The sequence below is a fragment of the Bactrocera dorsalis genome, chromosome 1 (genome assembly GCF_023373825.1).
Source record: "Bactrocera dorsalis isolate Fly_Bdor chromosome 1, ASM2337382v1, whole genome shotgun sequence".
In the NCBI taxonomy this organism is placed as follows: Eukaryota; Metazoa; Arthropoda; class Insecta; order Diptera; family Tephritidae; genus Bactrocera; species Bactrocera dorsalis.
The window spans coordinates 3,681,644-3,705,798 of record NC_064303.1 but is presented as its reverse complement, the minus strand read 5'-3'; the positions used below and the strand labels follow the sequence as shown (position 1 = coordinate 3,705,798).

Genomic DNA, 24,155 nt, shown 5'->3' with positions numbered 1-24,155 from the left:
AATTTCGTGAAGAGAGTTGAGTAGTTCTCTAGAAATCTTGCCAACCGACTTCGAAAACAAAGTTTCGAGAAAAACGCTTTTAAAGACGCTGCACTTAGCTTAGCTAGCCGCACAACTACTCAAGGCTGTATCACCGAAACTATTTTCCAGATCAACTTGAAAATTTTTAACAATATTCTAGAGGTTTTGTAGAATTTAATAAGGCAATAAAAAAATCGATTTTTTGAAACCCGTAAACCCATGTAACCCCTTAATTACTTAAATTTTCTCACAAATAAAATTTTAAAATTTTTTAACACAAATTTCGATTTATTAATAAATATTGTGACCATATTTGAGTAAGTATATAAAAGGTAGTTATGATACAGCAGATTATTACTTATGCCAGTGGTCTTACAGGAGCTCTCTTATAATTCACTAGACTTTGCTGTGGTCCATATATATCGCATTCTTGTATTTAAAGTCGGATTCGTTTTCATTTAGGGTCTTCCTTTTCTATATAATAAATAGATGGCGCTGTTATCAAAATGTTATGTAATTTTTTATATATCCTGAGTAAGACTTTACAAAATGTATTGAGTATTTTCTTTCGAAAGTTCTTAAAATATGAATTCGTAGTAATGATATCCATAATCGGCAATATATTTTTCCAAAAGGTTGGTGCTATAACCTCATATAATAACTTATTAGTGGAACTGACGGGTGCCCCACCTATACTCGTATGTAACGTCAGAGTAGAATAATTTCTTTCAAAAATTTCAAAATGTATCTACAAAGACCTTTTGAAAGAAGCACAATTTTCTATATCAATTGTCTCTTTATAGTTATATTTGGAATAAACAGTAATTTTTTTAAGAAAAAATTATAGAAAGAAAAGATTCTCTTCAGTTGTTTCGAGCTTCTCAGTGAATGAAATCTAAAAAATGTCTTACTAGTAGATATTCTCGGCACTAGCGGTTAAAAAACAAGGCGGAGTTTTTTTCTAAACATTTTTGGTCATTTGAACATGCAGAAAAAATTATAGTGATGAGATTTTTTGTCTCCAAGTAATCACTTAAACAAACATAAATGATTCATTTCTTATAAAACTCATTTAAAAATCGATCGAGTTGACTACACAGCGCGGATACAATTTTGAAGACTGTAACACAAAATATATTTGGAATTTATTTTATACAATTTTATCATGTTATTTGTAAAGGCATAACCTTTCAAAATATGAAATATAGATTTTTTTTTTAATTTCTCACGAAATTGTATATGATTCCTTCTCTACAAACACACATTGTGGTTGCGTTTAAGAATATTCCCTTAATTGTTCAGTAGACCCACAAGATGATGATGATACTACATGTATACTACCTCAGAATAGAAAATAGAAAAAAGTTGCATGTTATACTATTTCAGTTCAACAAGCTGTAAAAATGCTCAAGAATGATATAAATATAAAATAAGACAGTTTCTCTTAACTGTTTTTTTATAAGTGTCTGAGAGAAAAATAAATTGGTTCGTTTTGTCGAAAATGAAAGAAGGTGAAGACTTTGATAACAATTAAAATTAAAGTGTGACAGTTCGCTTCATGTATGAAGTTGTGTGTCGCGATATTATTATTAATACCTTATTAATTATTATATTCCTTATTTAATTAATTATTATAAATTTTATTTATAATAATATTCACTCGTTCCTCCTGAAAAGTTTTTGCATATCTGTAAGGCATATTCATACATAGTATAATATATACATAAATTATCCTTAGTGCACTCAAGGACTACAATAACAACGCATCTGCGAATACTTATTCATACGAAAATAAAGCATCAGCATCAGGAGTACTGATTGCCGAGTAAATAAAATGGGCAATGAAAAATATGGAAATGAAATATGCCAATTATTGCGAATGTGTATGTTTATGTGAACATGCATATTTAAATCTGCTAGTGGTAATAATTTCCAGTAAAATTACCACGACAAGCAATAAAATATATGAAGCAGTTACTTAGTGTCGGACAAAAGAAAGAAAGCATACTTTTAAAGGATGTGCAAAGCTTTCGCAGCTACGAAAGTATACTGCTGTGCTTATGTGTGTGCATATGTAAATATATATGTATGGGAATGCAAATAACTTCCCAGCAATGTGAACTTGTGTGAAGCAACGCAATGAAGGCAGAAAATTAGCAGTCGTGCAGCAAATATGATGCAACTGTCGCCGGATGACCAGTCTGATGTCTGCCAAGTGCACAAACACACACACAACCTCATTGTCTTTACTAACACACATTTACACATGGTTTTATACATATATTTATTATTTTTATTTGTGTGTATGTGTGTCTGTTATACTGACACTAATGGCATTTTGCATGCAAATATGAAATGCTGCAGCATTCATTGATTCATGGCCGCACATATACACAGAAGAAAACATACAGCGTCAGCAGGGCGTATGATGAACACACATACCCACTTGCACACATTGCAGTTTTATAACTGTGAATGCAAGTATTTACACAAACAAAATGTGTGTTAGCTGCAACTGTCTACTGGACACTGGCTCTTCGCTTGAGTGGCTGATTGCATGGTTGGTTGCAATGTGGCTTGGCATTTTATGTGTATGTGTGCGTCTGTATGATTTTCATAGCGCTCGCATTTGATGGCGCTGTCAATATGGTCATTGTCGATGAAGCGATATTTTTCTATTATTTTATAAGTGCGCGCCAATCTTTTATTATTTGCATTTGTCTGATTTTACTCATTTGTGCTATCAAGCAGAATTTCCTTAAATTTTGTATGGACTTTAAAAGCTATGCAAAATTTAAAGTTGAAACAAAAACAACAAAAAATCATAAATAATAATATATACATCCTTAACATTAGCCAAGTATTAGATATATGATAACATTTACAAAATGCACTTACATTTCTAAGCAAAGTAGGCGTTCATGTTAGGTTAGGTTAGGTTAAGCTGGTCCAGGCCAATAAGCCACGCATAGACCAGTTTGGTCCTTTGCGATACCAGATGGAGTTCACGTGCTAAATCCCAGAGGAGTAGTCATTGTTTAGGATGCGCTTGACGCGAATTTTAACAGATTCTGCGGCGTCACTGACGATACTTCCGCCAATGTATCATACTATTGAGACCCCAAATGCTTACAGCGTAGTCTTGCCAATGCGAATCTGGTGTCCTGCTTTAGGTAGGCATTTCCTACAATCAATAAACAGTATTATCGTTCAAGTTTCTTTAACACACACCCTTCACAAACGCAATCATTCCTTACAAAAACTTAATTCCTATCGTTTAGTTCGTATGACAACTGTACGCTAAAGTGGCATTATAGGCGGTTCTGTCAAATGAATAGCTTCTTCGTGAGAAAAGGACGAGTGGAAAATTTCCGATCGATTTATAAATCATCGGGTCTCCGACGTTTCCTTCTGTGTACCAGTAACAAACTTAATACACCCTCTTCGGGGTATTAAAAGTTTTTAAGTTATTTAGTTGCCTAATTCTTTCCATATTTCTTAAAAGTACAAAACTATTGTTACAATTCATATTCGTGAATTCCGTTATTAGTTGTAAGAATGCCTCCACTAGATACTTTTTGTACCCCACTCAATGTTAAAGTACTTAGGAATTACACATGCAACTAAAAGTATGCTAAGAATTTGTTGGCACGCTTGATACAAGTCTACGTTCGTACTAACAGACACACGTACATAAGTTTAAACATTTATATATTACACTGTTGCTTAAGAGTTAAATTTCGGTGTGAGTGAATTATGCGTGAAATTCCAATTTATGCATAGTTATAAGTTTTTTTATGGAGACAACTGTTAAGGGTTAGGTTTAGGCTTTAAGGCAGTAAAATACCAGCCGGAAATTAAGAATAATATATTTGAGAGATAATAGAGAAAGAAAGTGTAGAAGGAAATAATTCTTGTAGCAAAATCTCGAGATTAGTCATCTACTATTTTTTGTTTAATTTTCTGAGCTCAATAAAATATTTAAAACCCTTTTAAGTATTTGTGTATTTGTGACACTTAATTTTGAAATCATTTAGGTAACAGTTATTATTACTGGATACCTAGAAAACCTTTAAATATACAAACAATTATTCTCCAAAAAAAAACCAAATTTTTAATATAAATGCTTATACGTATATATTTATATATTTGCATATATCTATGCCCATTTAATTATTCAAATAATACACCTTAAATTGATTTTCGTATGCAACACATATTCCCGTTACACGACACCTACTATAGGTAACTAGTGTAAAAATAACTTCGATTCTATTATTGGTTCTCAAATCCCCTTACACTGCACCAATTGCGCGTAGTTGCAGTTGCCTGTTGATAAATCGAATTGTAAGCCTTGTGGACAATTAAATGTGTAGCTAACACCGCGCTGGCAATAGTAGAACTTGCCACAATCGTGCGTATCACGCAAGTAACCTTCAACCTCGCTGCCACACTCACTATTGCCACGCGGATCGGGTACTATTGGCTGTTGTTGCTGCTGCTGTTGTCCACCTACAGCGGACGACGCCACAACACCAGCCGCCGCAGGTCGCTGTATGGTTTCTGCCACCGAATTCAGCACTGCTTGCGTTAGACCCGTTGCGGTGTGACCATCGAAGAGTATACGATTGATAGTTTGCAGGAGCGGATATTTCTCGCCACCACAAGTGCCACGGAAATCGTCAGATTCCAATGACCACAACATCACGCCGGCCAAATCGTTATCCCTCACATATTGCGCTTTCAGGCCAATGCTGCGCGGATTCTCAAAGCCCACCCACTGCTGTCCCATATATGCGTACGGTGTCATTTGCGCATCATCCCACTCCTCCTTCCAAGGTTGGGTTTGCATGAGTTCGCAGAGCTCGTTGTAGCCTATTGAGCCCGGTTCGATGGAGTATTGGCCGGCAAGGCCACGTCCCAAATGTGGTGCACCGACAGTGTGTTGCTCCGCATCCGAGAGTGTGAAAGAGCGTCCGTAGAAGGGTACGCCAACCACTAGTTTCTCGCGTGGCGCACCTGAAATCAAATTATGAATTAATGCATGAAAACAACTAAAAGTTTTTAAAGACAAACCTTCGCTTAACCAATACTTCATTATGGCATCCAAGTTCAGTTGCTTATTCTTCTCGGTAGTATCGTTGGGTCCTGCAAAGAGTGGCGCATTATTGCCAGTGACCGGATCCCATGGACCGTGCAAATCGTATGCCATCACATTGATAAGATCTAAGTACTTTGAGATCTCCGTTATATTATACGACTTCGAAGCAGATTCGGCTGAGGAGCCTACAGCGGCAGTGAGCAAATACTCATAGGGGTCCAAGCTGTAAATTATTTAAAGAAGATTTCAATCACAATAATTTTCAGTAAAAAATCAACGCCCACTCACCCCGCTTTCAGTTCGCGCAGCAGCGTTATAAAGTTAGTCTTATCATCATAGTCCAAATTGTGTCGCTGGTTCGGATATTCCCAATCCAAATCGACACCATCGAAACTATGTCGCTGTACAAATTGCACCACCGAGCGCACAAATCGCTTACGCCGTTCCGGATCATTTGCTACGATCGAAAAGTTCGCCGAACCCTCATTCCAACCGCCGATCGCCGCTAGTGTTTTCAGCGTGGGATTTTGAAGCTTGAGTGCATTGAATTTACGTATATTACCGCGTCCGCCATTGTCCTCCAAATCCAAATATGGATCGATAATGCGCAAATCCCCACTCTCCTCAATCCCAAAGAAAGCATACATAAGATGTGTACACAAGAAGGGATCAATGGTATTCACGTCGAATTTGCCACTTGATTGCCGATATGTGGCCCAAGTGCCGTGATAACAGACAACATTCTCTGTGAGGAAAGATAGGCGCGAAAAACGGTGTGCATGTAATGTTGAAGTGCAATAAAAAGATAACAACAATGAAGTGAAAAAATTTTATCATTTTTTCATATCGTTTTGTTAGTGTTATGTTGATTGATTTCGTTTGCAAGCATAATCATTAAATGTGTAAACATGAATGGGTCTAATTGAAAAGAGCTTCACCTACTTAAAAATTGCATTATTTGCATTTTATATTAATTTGTGTAGCTATTATTTTTGGGTAACTTTAATAGGTTTCTTTTAAATTTTGAAAGCATGTCTCTTTATATTTGTTATATATTTTTTTGGTATTCTTAATCTTAATTTTAGTGTCATGAATTTTATAGTCTAGAAAATTTTTCCATATTAGGACATCTTAATATCTAAAAAACTATCTCTATAAAATGATTTTTCAAAATTCAAATTATTTTCGAAGTTACAGCCGGTTTAGTGTCGTTAAAATTGGTCGGTTTAGTTTTACTTAAAATATTAAGCCCGTTGTTTTTGAAACTGACTTTTTCAAACGAGTACCAACGATTTCTCATGATATACTAGACCAATATACTCAAATTTTAGGACAGTATTTTTTATAAACTTGTCCAGAACTAAACATATCAGCAAATTTAAACTTAAAAAAATTAAAAACAAACATTTTTTTTTTTAATTAAAAAAAAATTAAGAAAAAAATTTAAAAAAGTTAAAAAAATTATTAAAAAAATATATTTTTTAGGTAGCCGCCTTTTCCTACAATTTTTTTTCAACTTCTCCGTAGTTTCAATCATTGTGACATTATGCTAGATTAAAACTTTTCTTTTTGATTGGAGATTGCTTGGAGGACACCGCTCTAATTTCACGATTTTTTTTTGATTTTTTTCTATATTATTATAATATTAATAAATGATCAATAAAAAATGGATGGTATAAATATGAAATACGCTCTTTTTACGACACTTCAAAAATTATCTGAAATGTATGCCTCTAGTCTAGAATTTCGCCTTAAGAAATTAATTTTCAGCTGGCGTTAGAACTTTATATCAATTAACAAAGTCTGAAAACATCTTCCTGGCAAGTCGTAATTTTTGAATAAATCCCTAAAAGCACAAAAATATTAAAAAAATATTTTCAAAGCTGACTATTTGTAATCCGGTACTAATTTTCAACGAAGTAATTATTATAGAATAAATAAACACCAAATTTTCAAAAGTAACTAGTCCCCCATTTTCTCTTTAAGCACAGAAAAGAAGTTATTTAAAACGTAATTTAAATTAAAGAAGGTTTCGAAAATCCATAAAACGTATTGTTTTTTATTTGTCGATTCACTAGTGAATTGAAGTCCTTTATGGTTATGTTGCCGTATAATGAATTTTTTTGAACAAAATTACAATTTTAAAATTTTTGACTCAGATGGTATGAAGAATTAACAGTTTAAATGCACTTGTATGTTGTTGAAGGACCAAAAAAACTTATTTATCCACTTAAATAACACTGAAATTGCATTTTCTTTTCATCTCAACTCTTAACTCACTTCGAATTTGCGCTTTTGCGCATCCATTCTGTTGCAACAGCACACCCAGTGAAACCAGCACAATTACTTTTAAGAACATTTCACAATTTTTCACACTGTCACACTTTCACTTTGCTCAAGTTGTTTGCTGTTTGACAGTTCTTCGATCATTACTAAGCGTAGAAACGCGGCGCTCTGATAATTTATAGTCGATCGATATTTGCGAAAGGCAGACTTCTTTATTTACAAAATAAAATCCCCACTTGAGTTCAATAATTCCTATTTGCCGCTTGGCAAAAAACGCAAAACAAAATTTCAATGACACCAGAATGCCACAATGAAAGCTAAATATTGGCAAACCTTTTCCGTTAACTGATAAGAGAGCATTGATGCATTGATAAAAGAGATGTCACTGAGATAAATATACCGTAATAACATCATACACTTGCATACTTTCGTATGACGCATATATTGTTGTTAACTTTTGCTTTCTACAGGGTCTAATGGCTGCTCTTGGGTACTCTTGAGTACTATATATATTCATATATTTTACGAAGAAAATGTTTTTTCTCGAGAAATAAAGTTTGAAGTTAATGTAAAATGTGAAAAAATCTTTTTTTACCATTGCACTTCGTAATATTTCTACTTATTTTAATAGATAAATAATACAAAGTAGTATAACATCAGTAATGCACTAGCTGACACACCAAAATCAATAAAATAGTCGTTTAACAAGAAACTTGCTTTAGAAGAAGTGTTTCTCTGCATTTGAGTGAGCAGAGAATAGAATAAAATATGTAAAGTGAAATATTTTTCGAAGAAAACACACTTTCTTTCCAAAATATAAAAATTTTTGCGATCGTCAGTTCAGAATAAGGAAATAACGTGAAGCAACAAAAAAGTCCTAACTGTTATTATATCACCGATTAGAAGTCATAAACATATATTTAAGTATGAAGCAATACTAACGGCCATCCCGCTCGAAATTTTAGGTCTTCGTGAGTGAGTCTTGGTATCACTACGAACCTTACCTTACCTTTTTTAAATACAGTCAAAACTAGTTTCCTACTAAAACAACATGCTCAAAACTACCCCACCATACAACTAATCTCCGATCATTGCTCAGCCTAAGTTAAACATTTCCTCTTAAGCATTTCCTTCTACAAAATAACATTTCTTTATATTACAATAAACAAACAACATTCCTTTACTGAAGTATTCATTACTTGTTACTTTCTTTTACCCTAATAATATATAATATGTTCCCACGAAAGCAAAAAAAAAAATTACAAAAAAATTTGCATAACTCACCTCACTCAATTACCACTCACCAACCGCCAATACATCAGCTACCAACACCATGCAAGTTTCCGCCTGCGCCGTTTCGTTAAGTGAGTGGCACGAAGCGGAAATTTGCAATCGTCTAGTGTTGGAAATGCAATTCTGAAAACACCAGCCTGCGTGCGGCTGTGTAATTGCTGCAAACTACGGTTTATTCTGGTGAGTCTGAAAGTGGCACGATTTTCGTGCACCTAAAAGCAGACTACGGTTTTATGCAATTTGCTTCGAGTAAAGTGTTGTTGTTGGCGGTAATATACGTGTGAAGCAATGTGCATGCATTTGTGTGTGCTTTATTGAGTTAGGAGTTGTTGACGCTTCAGTTGGCTATTTGTGTTTTACCGATTTTGCGGTAAGCGACAAACGGAAATTAAGATTTTCACTAAAAATAGCTGGATTGCAGACAGAATGGCCTAAATAGAAGTATAAATATCACACGAACGCTGGTATATGTAGAAGCTTTGTGGGTATTTGTTAAAGGTTTGGTTTAAGCTATTTTTTAATTTTAGGAATTAGTCCAACAAATGAGCAATTTACATAAACATAATTTTATAATTAAATAAATTGTGTATATTAATATTTTAGCGTTATTTTCTTATCGCTATATAACTTCTTTTGCATACTTTATCCTGCTTAAACTATTTCAAATATTTTAAAGCTTTTAAACTTTCATCAAGCTTTCGGTGTGCTTTCCAATATACTCACAATATTCACCTCAACAATATACTTCATTATTAAATAAGTATATTTTCCTTCCCCTCTCTTCTACAGATCCACCAAATCGGAAAAAATGTACCCTTCGATGTTGAGTCGCGGCCCCGATGTCGAAATCGAACCCTACTACTGCCTGCCTGTGGGCACAATAACCGCACAAAATGGCTCGTTGGCAGCTCAAATGGCCGCTGCAGCAGCGGCAGCAATGTCACAGGTCACTGGACAGCCAACGGCGGGTGCTGGCGGCGCCCCCGTGGCCTGGAGTCAACCGACTTCACCCACACCCATTAGTCGCGGCTTCGGTGGCACACTCTCACCCACACATCCAGCCGGCATGCCTGGTCTGGTCGGCCTGGTGGGAGCGCCGGGCAGCGCCAACGCCAATGTGGCAGGTCACCGTCTCACATATCCTAAGAAGAATGATGAGGGTGAGTATTTGTGTGCTTTATGGCGTATTTAATGAAAAATAATGCTGAAGTCCATTTATTAGCAAATATTATATATATTTACATGTGATTTTTATTCACTTTTAGTGCATGGCAGCGCCGCATCGTTGCTCTCCGGTGGCAGTTCGTTGTACGGTTCAGCTGAGGAGCGTCAAGCGAACGAGATACGTCGCTTAAAGCGTGAATTATTGGATGCGCGCGAACAGGTACTGAGCTTGAGCAGTCAACTGTCAACAAATGTGAGTAGTTGCATATTATTATTAATGATTATACATATATAATAATTATTATGAGGAGTGTTGAATTATGAAGTTATATAATATTATAGGATGTTTCGTTAAAATCTGGATTTTTCCAATTGCCAGAAATAATTTGCCTCGATATTGAGGCCAACTCTTCAATATTTTTCTATATTCCGGAATGATATTCGGGTAGCTGAAAGAAATAGCGATAGTAAGTGAAAAGATAACTGAAAACATTTAATATTGAATTTATGTGCTCACAATGTAAATCCCGCAGTTCATACGTAAGAAAATGTTGCATACATTTAGGCTGTTGATAAAGCGTATGCAACTAACAATGAAGAAGCTGGTAAATTTAGCAAGGCTAATAAAAATAATGTTTCGAAATGATTTTTCAACATAAAAATATTCAATTTATGGTTTGGAGCTTTGATATTCACAAATAAGTATTTATCATGATAAAAAGAAAAATGTTTAAAAATTATTTTTTTTTATTATACAAACAAATATTTAAAATAATTTGTTGTCTCAACATACATATATAAAGCCCTTTAAACTAAATTTAAAATTTACACATGTCCTTAAAAATCTACGGCTGTCAAATACCTGTTTTTATCACCTTATCACCAACAATGCCTGCAAATAAAAGTTCGCAGACTTTTTTAAGCTTCAAGCACACTTTTCAACACCGTAGTCATCACTGCGCTTTACATTAAAAGCGCAAGACATATTTTTCACACTTATTGCATATCAACGCCGTCTACTTGCTGTCTGTCAATGCCTACTTAAGATAACCAACTCGGAATGGAAAAAGTTTTCCGCCAGCAGAGATTGTCAACAAAAAATCACAGACGCGCAGGCAACATAAAAATTACGGCCACTTTTTCATATAAAAGCCTTCTCCTACAAATGTTCCCCTATATATATATGTATATATTATATTTTTATTAGAGCGGGTCGACTTTTTTTTTGTAAAATCACACCGGCGGAAAATATTCTAGGGATCATTCTAAACTAAGACACTATAACACTATAAATCTAAAATCGGTTTCGAGCCAAAAAAATCAGAATAATCAGTTGTTTGGCAGATATGTGAAAAAGTTAACCGATCTGGCCGATTCCGAAAAATAATAAACAGAATACTAAAATGCATCTACTTATTCTCAAAAACTGTGGCACAAATTTTTATAATCTGTAAAGAACTTTGCCTTAAAAATCGCTGGCCCGAAACTGGTTTTATACTCTTAGTCTCTTAAGCAAATTTGTTCAGAATGTTTTACAGAACATTTTTCACATTCACGATTTTTCGTTTCTTTGACTCTTTGTAAATCAACCCGCCCTAATATTTATATCTCAGTCCTTGTACTAACTTTTTTGACAAGCTGCCAAAATGTGTCTGGCAAATGCGCAAAAATACGCGCATAAAAATCAGGAAGCACGAAATGGCAGTCAAAATACAAGAGGCACATCTTAGGAATAACGTGATAGCGTTACGTTGACAAGTGGTCGCCATTTTTTCAAGCGCCTATATTTGAATAAAAATATAAAAAATATGTACCTGCTAATGGCTTCAACTTGCATATTTAGCAATGACTGCAGTATCTTTAGAGATAACAAAAAATTTGAATTATTTTATGAAAAATATTTTTAAAATTTATGTATATGCAAAATGTTTTACATAATTAATTTAGCATATATTTTACTATACAAACAAATCATCGGAATTGGTTGACGACTCTTTACTTCGTCAGCGCGCTGCCTTATATTAATTTCTTTTATAGTTATAGCTCACTTTTAGGCGTTAGCTAAAAATTTTGTTTTGCCATTTCCTCTTTAACTTTTAAACAGTTATTCCAATGCCTTTAACAATAGCATCGTAAAAAATAATTTCCCTCGGCATTTGTTCGACTGTTTTTAGACACTTTATTTTTTAAATCTCATTAATTTTTAGTATTTCATTGATTTCTTTGTGTCAATTAAAATCACATTGTCACTGGCATGCCATGCAAACTGCCGACAAAACTTCGATTCGCAAGTGAAAGGTTAAAAAATCTGTAATTTTATCGTAGCATAGACAGTCGTTTAATTGTAATTTCCCCTTTTCTCTCTTTATTTTGTTCATGTGTAAGTGTATAACAATGTTTAGTGACATTTTTCGTCTTTCTTTCCAATTTTCTAGTTGACGATGTTTCGTGATTTTCACGATTTGGCTTAAAAGTTTGCAACTATTGCCCGCATATATACTTATATTGAAGAATATTCTCTTTTACCTTTTTTAATTCCCCGCATATACCATTAAAACAAATTATAAAAACAACTACAAAAATTTGTCTGTTGCCGCTAAAAAAGTAGTCGATTTTGTGGCTCACACCAATTCACTTTTTATTTGTGCGCAATGAAGCGCAAAACTCCATTCAAATGTAGTGGAGTATAATTAAATGAAGCTGCATGGCAACTCTTTGGTTGATAACGTTATTTCTTTTTTATGTTTCTTCAGTAAATTTCAATGAGGTGATGCAGAAAATGGCAGTTTGACTGCATTTTATTCAGGACTTTTGCACAAGTTAAAATAAGAAGAACTCAGAAGCAGCTTTTTTTTGTTTTTTTTTTTTTTAAATGTCGCAATTTGATAAGAAAAAATTTCAAAAAAAATATTTATGAATATTTATTCCTAGTGATATATTTTCTTCTTATTACAAAATGTATAAAAACAATCATATGTATCTAGAAAAATAATTTTTCAAAAATGAAATTTTTGCCATAAAAACCTAAAAAAATAATTTCATGAATTTTTTGGTTCACAAAATATATGTATTCTCTTTTAGTTTTACTATCCTCTATTTGCTTTGAAAATATGTTTTTTTATTTTTGTATTGCCATGTTTAATCCAGCTGAAAGAAACACTAAACTTCTATACTCAACTTACTATACCGCCCTTCACCTGATTAACCATTGCTGGTTTCTTAAAGAAAATTTTAATGCATTTAGGAAAAAGTTTTCACCATTTGATTAAAGAACTTTTAATGCATTTCTGCCCGCATTATTAAAATTATCTACCGCAGGTAGCTCCAAACTATTTAATTAAATTAAATTGTATTTCTAAGCTATTTCTTCAACTCTTAATAATCACCATTAAATTTTCTTATTAATATTTCTCATGATTCTGGTCACAAATACGCAGAATAAAATAAAGTTTGCCTTCATATAATTTTCTCGGTAATATTTTTTTTCTCCATTTACTCGATTTTATTGTTGCTTTGCATCGTGCTGCTTTGTGTTTGCTGCTTACTCGGCATTGAAAGTTGTCAGCTTGCTTGTGGCTGTTGCAACAAAAGTCATTCCATTTAACGATACTTTGAAATTCTGTCAATGAAGCGCTTATCAAAAGGGTTTCGAAAGTTACTATAAAGTTTGTGTTCGTAAATTAAAAGGAAAATGCAAGAAAATATAATCTTAAAAGTTATATATTTTCACATCTTGAAAGTGAGGAGGTAATATCAAAATGAAAAGGAGATCTGAATCAAATAATTTTGATAAAAAAGGGTAGTAACCTAAGAATAGAAAAGGATATTATAAAATTTTTATAGTCTTGCGCTTCAAAAATAGTAATAATACACAAAACAAGGACAAAGTATTCATTTAAAATAGGTTAGGTCAGGTTAATCTGGTAAGGCAATATATCATGCGTAGACCAGTTTGGTTCTTTGCGATACCAGATGAAATTCACTTGCTAAGTTCAAGAAGAGGTAGTCATCGTGCCTCGCAGGGCAAGTGCACAAGAGATGCTCCATTGCACCCAGGTAGCTCGTTCCATCGAGTTTTGATTTTCTTCACCATTCTTTTTTCGAGGTCGTCGTATAGACAATGCATACATTTAATAATGTTGATCATGTTTTCGGATGTCAGCCTTATATCATTCTTGGCAATCTCGTCCACTATTTCATTGCCCTCGATTCCTTTGTGGTCCAGTAGAAGTTAAGATGCTTAATTCTGGCAACACTTTTCACTACATCCCTGCTTCCCAGCTCCCCATGATACTTCTGGTTGATAAGCGATACAAGGTTACTGCCTTGACTGCTGCTTGCCTGTCTACGTAGATGTTGGCTCTAGAATTGCCTGCAGGTGCATTAGAGGCCAGCTCCTCGGCTTTCGCAATAGCAAAGACCTCAGCTTGAAATATACTGCAGTGGTCCGGCAACTTAAAAGGTTGCCTTATGCCTAACTCTGGACAGTATATTCCCGCACCAACTCCATCGTCCATTTTCGAGCCATCCGTATAGATGTTTAGAGTGTTGCGCGTAGCTAACATACCTTTACGCCAGCCATCTTTTTCTATGTTTACTTTGAACCTTCTTTCCCAGTTGAAAAGTGGGGTCATGTAGTTGGTGCTTTCCCAACCGCCATTACCCACCGAACAATGCCCTAATTTTATATATGTAAATTCTCCTGCAGCCAATCGTCGCCCCACCGAATTTGCTGCGCAGTTTGCGAAGGGGCCAATAGTGCCAGTTCAAGAGCCGCCTTCTTAAAGCTCCCGTTATGCACAGCGCAGCACGCCTCTGAACCCTTTCCATCGTCTTCCGTAAGTTGGATTTCCATACGCATGTTTACCATACTACTGCACCGTAGAGCAGAATCGGTCTAACTAGCGAAATTTTCTATATAAAAAAAAAATAATCAACACATATGCAAAAATCGTATTTTCAGAAAGAAAGCTGCATGGCAAACTAGTCTCCAAGTAATAAAACATGCCATACAGTAGCCTCTAACCAAAACAGCTAACTGTAATCCATAAATTTTTAAGCGCTCATGCGGGTGCAATCCAATTGGCGGCTAACAGTCCCCGCGCCAGCCAACATACCAACAATACTGGCAACTAAAAAGTGCGTTTTTTCCTCTGTTATGCATCTGGCTGTTGGTGACAATATTTCTCCCGCGTTGCTACACCACAACTACTCCCCTCTTTTATTACAAACTTCACTTATTTTGTTGAATTGTTTTTGCTTTATTTGTAATGTGACTTTTGTAGCCGGCTACCTTCATTTGATAGCTATTGCTAACAACGAATATCAGCAATGCCATTGCCAAAGTAATCAGCATCGCCTCAGCTAAGGCCATAACTACATTGCTGGCATTATACAGCTGACTTAGCGATTGTGTGTATATGTATGTGTTTGTGGCAACGGTGTGACGACCGCAAGCAAATATACTTTAACTATTAAATTCCATTGTTGTGGTTATTGGCGTATGCACCTATACACACCCATATTACGCATACATATTTACATACATACCTTCAGGCACATGTAATGCATACATACAAATACTTATATGTACATATGTACATAAATATATGAGTTTGTATGTTTTTGTTGTACATTCAAAGCATCTCTATGACAGTTGTAATATTTGCGCTTCGTTGCTATTGCCTTGTTGCTGTTTTTGCCTTATGTTGCACGTAGCAATACTGGATTTTCTCCATTTTTAATGCACCATTGATTCGCGTGCATCCACCAGCGCCGCCACATACACACACACATAAATACCATACATATTTGTAGTTCATTTTGTTGTTGTGCTGCTGTGCTGCTTCGTCCACGGCTGGAGTTATTGGTATTTGCTTGCCGGTTTTTTATGCTTACAGTTATTTCCACACACACACATGCATACGAATGCGGGCAGCCATCAACAAGCCAGCCGCCAACACTTTTATGGCATCCATGACCAAAGGTTGAAGTAAATTATTTGGCATTAGCAATGAATTGTAGCGGTGTATTGCCTTGACAGAAAATATAACCAGCAGCTGGCACATTTCGCACTCTTTAATTTCATTTGATTGCCTTTCTTTTGACTTTCTTCTTACAACTTTTTACTGATTTTAAAAGTTATAATTTTTTTTATTTTTTTTCAAACTTGGATAAAGTATGTTTATGTTTCTGAAAGTATTTTATGGTCACACTTAATCTTTATTCAACACATTTTAGTTATATGTGTTATCTAGTCTTTTTTCTAGCTCATTTATCCTCCTTAGCAATGCTCTATCTTGTTGAGTTTCCACTCTGCTCTTTGGCATAAATAAAATTACACGTGAAAGCTAATAGCTGTGGTAGTTCTATGTGATTATACCAGTCTGTTACATTTATACTAATCGTTTGTTCGATTCAATACTATGCAAGGTTCAAGGTGTAAAAGAAAGCTACATACATTTTATTAGAAACAAATTCTCAGAGTTTTTTTTTCTTCTTTATTGGCGTAGACCAGCTTACGAGGTTACGGCGCGACAGTCGTTTTTCCTTTTCGCTGTTTGGCCTAGTGTAACCAGGTCTTTCTCCACCTAGTCTTTCCAACGGAGTGGAGGTCTTTCTCTCTGAGTTTTTCTGTGTCTTATTAACGTATCCATCCGAAATGTTTGTTCTCAAGATAACATTGAGTCGGTGTTGGAAAAGTATTGCTGGCTCAGTACATTCGGGCTCCAATGAGTCATTACTAATATAAGAAATATATCTGAAGAATGTAAAATTTAATTATGCTTAAGGGGTACAGACATCATGCAAGTCAAAAAAGTTCCATTTTTTCCTGATTATATATTTTTTTAAGGTAGTGTTTAATAAGTGTACATTACAGAATTTAATGTACTTTAATAATCGGTTGATATTTGATAATTACTTGATCCCGTAGCCAATTTCCAAGAGAACCATCAATAAAAAATGTCTAGCGATAAGGAAAATTTTTCTGCTTAAAATTATCTCATATCCAATAACCAAAAAATTTCATATTACAATAGTTGAATACAGTTAAAGAGCGAAGGACAGAGTTTTGGTTTTTGTCAAAATGACGGCTTCCCAAAAAAATTTCCCTTCAGAATGTCTAAAAAAAAATCATAAATCAGTATTCCCCGGTCATTAGCTGAATATAAAAGATATCTTGGAAGGTCGTGTGAAAATGTAAACTCGACGGCTAAAGAAAATTATGCTCATATATTCGAAACTATTTGTGGATCAACCTCAAATTTGAATAGTGTTTTTTTACGAAAGTTTAATGTTGTTTACATCTATATATAATATGTCAACTAGTACTAGTTATATACAAAATTTCAACTAGTCGTTATAAAAAAGCTGATGACCTAATCATTTCAGCAGATTTATATTTTACGACTACTAAGATACTATTTAATATTAGATCACTTTTTAAACTCTTTCTGATATTAATTTCAAATAATATTCTTTCTTTCATTTCAGGTAAGTTCCAAGATTTCTCTATGTAAATGTCAATACATTAAGGTTTGTACCATTATGTTTTATATGGTTTTAAAAATTTTTTTGAACATTTTTACCAGTGTGTACAAGTATTAAGGTCTGGCAAAATTTACTTATCTCAGTTTTTATCTTCGAAATATAGGTACTATCAAACAACTTTCCCAACTCCATATCTGTCCGTGATCCTCTTATATGTATTCTTCATATATTTATTTAAAAAAAATGTATTCTCAAAGAAGAGGATCGAGGTTTAATGGATGATTTCAAGATGGATGTGGAGTTCTATTTCCTTTCGAAAGAAAAAATAAAGAAAAACTGACAATTATTTCAGAAGCTTTTCAACAACTATATATAAAAAAAATTGTATATAGTATGTATGTAATATTAAACACAATAACTTACACTTATATTAGGGTGAGTCAAAAACTAACCTAACGAATTTGTGGGTTAAAATGTACCTACATATATACCTTAATAAAATGATCATACTGTAGTATTTAGCTATTTGGTTAAAGTTATCAAGGCTCATATGGTCGCAAGACCCGATTTTTAGCTTTTTAGCTTAGGGGGATATTCTTGTCTAAATGCAGAAATTTAAGGTTAAAGTACAGGAAAAATCAAAAAATAGAAAAGTTGAAAACTTTAAAAACCAGCTGATAAACTGGCACTTGGTCCACAATTTCAACCCTCCCAGCAATCTGAATCCTAAAGAAAAACTTAGAAAAAATGTGAAAAAAAATTCACGAAATAGCGACTGCCTAAAAATAATGTTTTATCATTTTTTTGACTGCTACGAATTTTAACATGAATAAAAATTTAAATTTGAGGTTAGTTCCAGGCATAGACATGTCTACAAGTATAAGTATACTCTATAAAATTTTAGCTAAATCGGTTCAGTAGAACTTGAGAAATCGTAGGTATCGTTTTGAAAACGACAATTTCGAGAAAAAACATTTAAAATTTCAGTTTCTGCAGAATTAATTTTGATGCCGGGTAAGCAAAATACCTATCGATGATTTCTCCAAACTTGATATCTCAAAAAATATTAAAATTTTTTAAAAATTTTCTTATAGACATATTCTTGAATAGTTAAACTTCGAAAAAAGATTTGGGATTTTTTTTTTCAATTCAAAACTTTGACTATTTAAAACGTTAATTTTAATCGATAAGTGCGATGTTAAACTTTTGGCACACCCTATTATATAGTACATATATTTGTAAATGCATATGTATCTACATTTGAATTTAATATTTCCCATAAAACCTTCCAAAATTTGACTAACCCTGAAGCTCACACAGTAAACAGTCAACACAGAGCTTTTACTCTTGGCTTTAGCTTTCGAGGCCATTGCTGCGCCATTGCAATTATTATGCGCTAGTACCAAGCGACTTGCCAAAAATATAACAAATGAGTAGAGATAGAGTCATAAAACTCCAGAAAAACATGAACCACACAGCTACTGGACATTATTGTTATACTGTTATATATACATACATACATAGGTATAGCTCTAACTATACATATATACTGAGCGTATGTCTATGAATTACCGTATTTATGTATGTAAATGCAACGCCTCGTGAGTTGGCGAAAATCCACTGTGACTGCGCAAGCAATAGTTTTGGCGTCATTGGCGCGCCAAAAAAAATTCGGCCACCACCCTCTAACCGAGACTTGATGACGCCACAAACCGAGCGAAAATCAAAGCAAACTGATACAGGAAATAGAAAATAGCAAACAAATTTCATATTTGTATTTGCCGCAAAGGCCAGCATTCTACACATGTATGCTCATATGGATACATTCATGTATGGGAGTGTATTGGCGCTCATGTTATCTAGTTGAATGGCTTGATGGCTGGGCGCCTGGCAACCAAAACCGTAACGCTTCACGAGATAACATAACTTTAACGCTTTTCCAATGCTTTCCCCAAGCTAGTTGGCGTTTATGATTGTTTACAACTTTTCCGCATTATTGTTTTTGTAGTTGAACTTTTTCACCAAACTGAGTAGTTACTTTTATGCCACAGCACGCTGTAATTTGCAAGGATAACAAAGTAGTTCATTCTTCCGCGAGCCACCAGCTCATATGTATGTGTGTGTATAGCTGTGTGTGTGTGGTGTCTATGAGATTGCTTTGCGTTTTTGTTATTTTTGCACAGTCGCGCCAGTGTCGCCACTTTGGCGCCAATGCTTTGATGGCCATTTATCCTGCAGCTATGCCTTTGTGTATGTGTGTGTGTATGTGTGTCTTTTCAAAGGGAGCTGGAAAACTCTAAAAGCTATATTGTTGGAGTTTCTCCTCGTTATTGAGTTGTGGAAGCTGTTAGTTGTTGGCTGTTGGCACAGTGACGTTGCGGCTGCGAGTCGCCACTGTTGTCTAGTTTTGGGTAGCCAGTAATTCAATTGTCAGCTGAAATGTTGGAGTTCTAAACAGCCACCTATTTCGAGTTCAGTGTCGCTTCGGACGCGTCATAAAACAGTTCGTTTGTTTGTGAAAAGAAACTAAATACCGTTATTTTGCTGTTATTAAAATTTTTTAATTGAAAATTGAGGCGAAAATGTTTTCATATCAATTATAAATGATGTGTGTATGTGTTTTGTGCATATTTATCGGATATTACATGGGCCCATGAAACAGGTGAAAAAAAGATTAAGTAAAAATATTACATCAAAACAGATCAGTGTTTTTAAATTTATGGAGACAAATTTGTTAAAAAATTTTGGAAAAATAGTCTTAGTTACCTAACTGATTTTCTTCTGCCGAACCAATACTCAAAGTGGCTAAATCGGTAACATTCATGCTCACTTTTTAGCCATACATATTTTCATATGTAATTTCCATCTAGTTCCAGCGTTTAGAACGCAGTTATTATTCTATTTAAGAATTCTGAGTCGCTCTCGAAGCTTAAAGTTAAGACTCAGCTTTAAAACATGATAATTATATATTTATGTGTGCAGTGCTGTAAAGCAGTTATCCTTCACCAAATACATATACCTCGTTATAAGTTCGACTTCCTTAGACTTTGATGATCAGAGAAATTTTTGAAGAACTCGGCTCACACCCTCCTCAATAAGTAAATTTCATGGCAATTTGATAAGAGATTGAAGAATAATAATGGATATTGAATGCCTCTTTCAAGCACGGAAGCCCCATTGACTAATACTGACATTTTCTTTTTAATTTATATTTAATTTTTTTTAATGTCCTGATCGCACGATTATATATTATTACTCGAAATTTAATATATTAAACCGAAAAAAAATAAAAAAAAAGTGGCGTAAAATCGAAAACTATCTCAGTTTGCGCAAACCAAAATAGTTGCGCAACATTTTCCTTAGCAACATGCTGCAAGCGCTAAAGATAAACAATAGCTACACCGAACTCTCGCACTCAGCTGTTCCGGGCTCTCTGTACACACTTTCACACACACTCGTATCGAAACACAGTTCGCGCTCTCACTCTCTCTGCCACAAAATAATGCCGCTCACCATACGCACCGTTCGCAACATCACCACGATCGTTTGTGGTAGTTTCGGCGGAAGTTTTGTTTAGTTTGAAAAGTAACTTGTGTTGGTGGAGTACACTTTTGCGCGTACTTTTTTTCTCAATAAACGCTCCGTTTCTCATTAATATCATTAATAAAGTGTGAATTTAATTGAATGAAATTACGCGTGTTCGCTAAAAAAACGAAAGGCGTTAAGAAAAGAATACAAATTAATTTTTGTAAGTAAAGTGACGCGCCAAAAGCGGTGGCGTTAACCGTTATAAGCCTATTGTTGACCTTTGCTACGGCAAATGATCTAGTGTTTGTTCAACTGATTATGAAGAAAAATGAAAATAAAACACAATGAGTGAAATTAATTGAATAAATAAAAATAAAATGCTGTAAAAAAGAATTGTGATCAGAGTTAAAGACGCAGCAATAATGAAGAGAACGTAAAATTGTGTGAAACTGATTTCGAGATTTCGAGAAGTGAATAATCAAAAGATAATGCGGGAAACAAATTAATAAAACTTCAATTTTATTGAAATGCGTTAAACTGTTTTGCTGTCGTTATTCTGTTTATTGTTTTCATTACGCGCATTTTTAGTGTTTTTTGCTTTCTGTTTTCATTCTCAACACATGCGCTTTGTTTGCACCTTCGTCACTTTAACGGCACAAATACCAATTGGTGGATACAATTGGAGATACTTTTTATGCTGGGCACGACAGCCGTAAGCCAACGAGGGCCAAGACGTAGAGTCTGACCGACCGTTGAAGAAACAAAAAAAAAAAAACAAAAAAAAAACTTAAAAGCAATTATAAAAAATTGAAAAATTGCTATAAAACGTGCAAAAAGTACATAAATGTCTCTGGGTCATTAAGTGTGCATAAAATCAGTTAAGAATTAAGAAATGTGTATAAAAATCTGAAAATCGTTAATAAACATATTCATTTGTTGTTGCCTGTGAACGTGTGTAAATTTTCAAATAAAAAAATATTCAATTTACTGCTTTTCGATTTCTGCACCCTTGCCAAGCATTGGCGCCACCAAAATTATTCCTCAAAAGGATGTGAATTTTGACATAAAACCGCATAATAGAGATATGAAAAAGCTGTTAAAATCGAAATAAAATTGCAAAAGTTGTAAAGTTGTTGTTGTGGCAAAACAGCATTATAAATTTGCAATACAAATTAATAGCAACAGATGGCAATGACGATAAAAATCATTTTCATAATTAATTTTGTGCAATTCGAAAATGCACACAAGACGCATGAAAACGCAAGACCACAAAAATCCAAAAAAAAAAAATGAAATTGTGTTAAGAAAACATAAAAACGCAAAATTTATGGCGCATGATAAAGCTGCAGCGCGCCTGAATCGACCACCAAACCCGCTGGCAGCGAGTGCAACAAGTGTTGCGGCGTTCAGTTGCAAGTGCCAATTGCAAACACATACCCACACACACATACAATGCTAAATGCGAGATAGCAATCGCCAATGTGGCAGATAAACAAATAAATAAAAATTTGAAGTTTGACTAATAAGTCCAATATGTGCGCTACTAAAGTCTAAGGCGAAAAATAAGCCAAACAAACGGATATCACTAATAACATAATTTATGACCACGGCGCGTTGAAGTTTAATAAACAAAGTTGCTTTTTTGGCACATCGAGTTTTGCACACAGTGACTGCAACTATTTGCAAAGCACACTGGTTAAGCGTGTGTGGCGGAAAAAAAGTTGCACAAATCAATCATTAAAGCACTTGCTTTTGAAATTCATTTTATTTAGAACTTTTCGTGGTTGCTAATGCGTGTTTGTTTGAGGTACTAAAATATATTGGCCACCAAAATGTTTCTTATTTACTTTTCATATCTCTTTCGTTCTTCGTTCCATCAACCTTGAAACCGTTCTTATCAACTGCCGTTATTGAGTGTGAATAAAACTAAATTGATACACACTAAAGATAAAAATATGCTATAAAATTTAAATAAAGCGTTAGGCGTGCTTTCAATGCTACAATAAAACATTTTTTTAACTCTTTGGTGCTTACGAACTAAACAGAAAAAATAAGCTATAAACTAAGCCTAATTTGCCTAGAATCAATGAAATAAAACTGAAGATAGAGGAACATTGACATCGTACAAATTTTACTGTTTCTAGGGCTATTTTTCACATCCGATTTCTTTCCTGCAGCCAATGTTACTTAAAAAGCTTTCGCATAAGCTTTCGCGTTTTCTTTAAAATTTCGTATTTTCAACGATACTAACTTTATAGCCTTTTTGAGTAATACTTTGCTGAGTTTTTTTTCATATTGATCTTCGAAGCTTAAGAAAGCTTTAATACGAGCTTTTATATTTTCTTTAATTTCGTAGTTTCATCAATATTAACTTCAGCCTCTTTTAGTAATATTTTACTAAGACTTTTTTTCCATTTTCGCTTCGAAGCTTCGAATTCAAACTGAAAACTGTGTATTTTTGTTTTCATTTTGTACTTCAAAGCGCTGAATTTGAACAGAGAATTCATAAAAGTTTGACTATTTGGTTTCAGAAAAAGTAGTTTGAGATTTTATTTAATATTTCAATAAACTTCAGTGCTTATAAAAGCTATTATTTTGGTTTGAGAAAGAATTTTTTTGTTTTACTTTTTGGTCGAATGTTCAGATACTCAATAGAAAAAAGGTAACTTTATGAGTATCATACTTTTGATTTTTACTATTTAGTTACATTTAACTCATCTTAGTTACACGCTTAATTCTTCAAGCATTTCTATAGAAAAGCTTAGAGGTGTGTACCAACAGAATAAACACAAAACAATTAGAAAAACTACTAGTTACTGCAATTAAAAAGCAGGTCATCTGATAACGAAAAACTACACGAAATGTTTGCATATACTACGACAACATAGGAGAAGCGAGTTTCCACAAACTGTATTAAGTGCTATAAGCACCTTACATATGAGAACGTACTTGAGATAGTAATTAGAAGCACTCATGCACACAAATGTAACAGACTGTCTAAGCAAATATTGGCTAGAATAATGCAAGGCCTTAAGTAATGCTAAGCTCGCCGTCTAATCATGAAACAAAACTTAATATTCATGCTCGCCTACAATTATTTATATAAATTTACATATACATTCGTACATACGTGGTTGTCACCTTAAGCAAGTAGTGGCGTCAGTGCAGTCCGCAAGTTTCTAAGCATAGCAAGCTTATCGATTGCGAAGTGTTGATAAGTGTGTTGATAAGCGGACTGGGGAAATACGAGTCGAGCACTTGTTAAATGAAT

The 24,155-nt window shown here is 34.2% G+C and overlaps 2 protein-coding genes across 13 annotated transcripts in view; one reads left to right on the top strand and one right to left on the bottom strand.

The window, feature by feature from the left end:
* LOC105232477 (protein sickie) overlaps positions 1-24,155 on the top strand; it is a 396,183-nt gene that overhangs the window by 299,651 nt on the left and 72,377 nt on the right. For 11 of the 12 annotated variants that reach the window (XM_049446863.1, XM_049446861.1, XM_049446862.1 and 8 more), the window contains 2 exons: positions 9,491-9,861; positions 9,967-10,118. In XM_049446863.1, the coding sequence (XP_049302820.1) occupies positions 9,491-9,861; positions 9,967-10,118 (523 nt within the window). Of the gene's footprint in view, positions 1-9,490; positions 9,862-9,966; positions 10,119-20,946; positions 21,105-24,155 lie in introns of those variants that run through there. The other variant, XM_049446869.1, reaches the window with a different exon arrangement.
* LOC105232395 (chitinase-3-like protein 1) lies at positions 4,158-7,553 on the bottom strand. Its single transcript, XM_011214056.4, has 4 exons — positions 7,403-7,553; positions 5,411-5,867; positions 5,098-5,345; positions 4,158-5,040 (listed from the first exon to the last, which is right to left on the bottom strand). Exons 1-4 carry the CDS (start codon positions 7,479-7,481, stop codon positions 4,307-4,309), a joined length of 1,518 nt encoding a protein of 505 aa, XP_011212358.3. The 5' UTR covers positions 7,482-7,553; the 3' UTR covers positions 4,158-4,306.